At 50.7% G+C, this 1,776-nt stretch overlaps 1 protein-coding gene across 1 annotated transcript; it reads left to right on the plus strand.

Moving 5' to 3' along the window:
* Positions 1-100: 100 nt before the first annotated feature.
* On the plus strand, positions 101-1,125 carry PPTG_13631 (hypothetical protein; the record flags this gene model as incomplete). Its single annotated transcript, XM_008909467.1, has 2 exons — positions 101-141; positions 750-1,125. 2 exons carry the CDS (start codon positions 101-103, stop codon positions 1,123-1,125), a joined length of 417 nt encoding a protein of 138 aa, XP_008907715.1.
* Positions 1,126-1,776: the final 651 nt, after the last annotated feature.

Raw genomic sequence — 1,776 nt, forward strand, 5'->3', positions numbered from 1 at the left:
CTGGGCTCGAAACACTATATCAAGTAGTGGAAGCAGCTTACGTCGAATCCAGTCGTTGTAATAAAAGCTCTGTCGTTTCCAGCGCCGTAAATCGCCTCCCATGCCGTGCCATAGCGTGGCTCGGGATGCAAATCTGCTCTTGTAAGGTAGTGCTAGCCCCTTTGTCGCTCACCCTTCTCTTCTTGGCCCTCATGCGCGAGGGCTAGCATGATAATAAGCACGACGCCGTCGTCGTCGTTCATTGCGCTTGGCGGATGCGGAACCGAGTACAGGTCTTGGCGACAGGTGAACACGCTCAATTCTAGATTTAGAAAGGGTTTCAAAATAAAAGTTTAGGTACCTCAGATAGGCTGCGGGAATCGTCCACTATACAGTGTCTTGCTGACGGGTGTCAACCAACGTTTGGGTATGCAAAAGTTGCTGCAACAATGCGAATATACATGCGTAGTAGTTGACCAATGCTGTTTACTTGTATATGTAGTGCAATTAAGATGATGCAAAGCTGGTGCAATAGTATGGCTAGTTTGTAAACGACGGTTATGTAATAGGTTGGCAAGCCAAGACGGAGGACGAAAAGGGAGTGAGCGTCCCGGAACGTTGGTGGCGGTTGAAGATCTCCGCCACAAGGTCGTAATAGGTGTGAAAACGGCGAGTAGTCGCCGCACCCATTGTGTGGAACGTGTCGGAGCCGCAGAGACGCGATCTTAGTGGCAAAAGGTCGTAAGAGTGGTGGTTACCAGCGGATGCAGTGGCGTTCATGGTGAGAGTGTGCAAGGAGAGAGCGGTGGTGCAGCGACGGAGAAGAAGGCGCTCACTTCGCAATCGGCAACGGAGAGGGCGAGCACTTCCAAAGTAGCGACGAAGGAGCCAAGCACTTCGGACTTAGCGACGGAGAGGGCAAGCTCCGGAGTTCTGTGGTTCGAATTGGCAGTGGAGTGGCCAAAGTCGAGCAGTGGGAGTGACAACGGCGGGTGCGTGAAGCAGCATATTGGGTCTTGGACGGCGCGGTGTGTGGCAGTCAATGCTTCGGACAGTGTGGCAGGAGTCGAGACTAAGAGAACGCTTGGCGTGGGCGCCAAGGACAGTGTGTTGTACGGCGTGACGGAGGGCGAGGTGGGCACGTAGAAGTCTCTGCTGACGAACGGAGCACAACAAGTGTGTTAGTGAGGACTGAATACAAGTAGGAAGCACGAATAGTCGTGTGTTACAGCGCGGTTTGCCAAGCCTGTACGTGTATTGTGTTGAAGTTGCTTATTCTATCCTAAGAGCCGGGAACAACAACCGTAGTGGCAGCACAGGCCATACAACTCGCCGGCAGGCAAGCGACAATAGACCTGTTACAGTTAGCACAAAAATATAGTTCGAATCAGTAAATATATGTTAAAATTTATGTTAGAATACATCCATCTTACGCACGCATTCATCAAATGTTCAGGGGATACGCTCTCTAGATTACCAAGTAGACGAAACCCGCATGTAGACGTGAACAGCTTCGGTGTCGCGAGTCGTCCCAGAAAAGGCGGGACTGCAACGAATTGTTATCGAAAGGCTTGAACTCAAAGCCCTGGTAGTCAGTAGCTAAATGTAACAAGAAATCCAATACAAGTTTAAAGACTCAACGCGTTGATTTCCAGACAAATTCACGACTGATCCTTTCCAAATTAACCTTAAAGGCCTTCTTGGGCAGCACTCCATGTCACCGCTTCCTTCAAGAACTCACTGTGCGCACAGGATCCTCGCACGCCACCATCGACACATCACGCCGAACGCTCTACA

The sequence above is a fragment of the Phytophthora parasitica genome (genome assembly GCF_000247585.1).
Source record: "Phytophthora parasitica INRA-310 unplaced genomic scaffold supercont2.33, whole genome shotgun sequence".
Taxonomy (NCBI): Eukaryota; Oomycota; class Peronosporomycetes; order Peronosporales; family Peronosporaceae; genus Phytophthora; species Phytophthora nicotianae.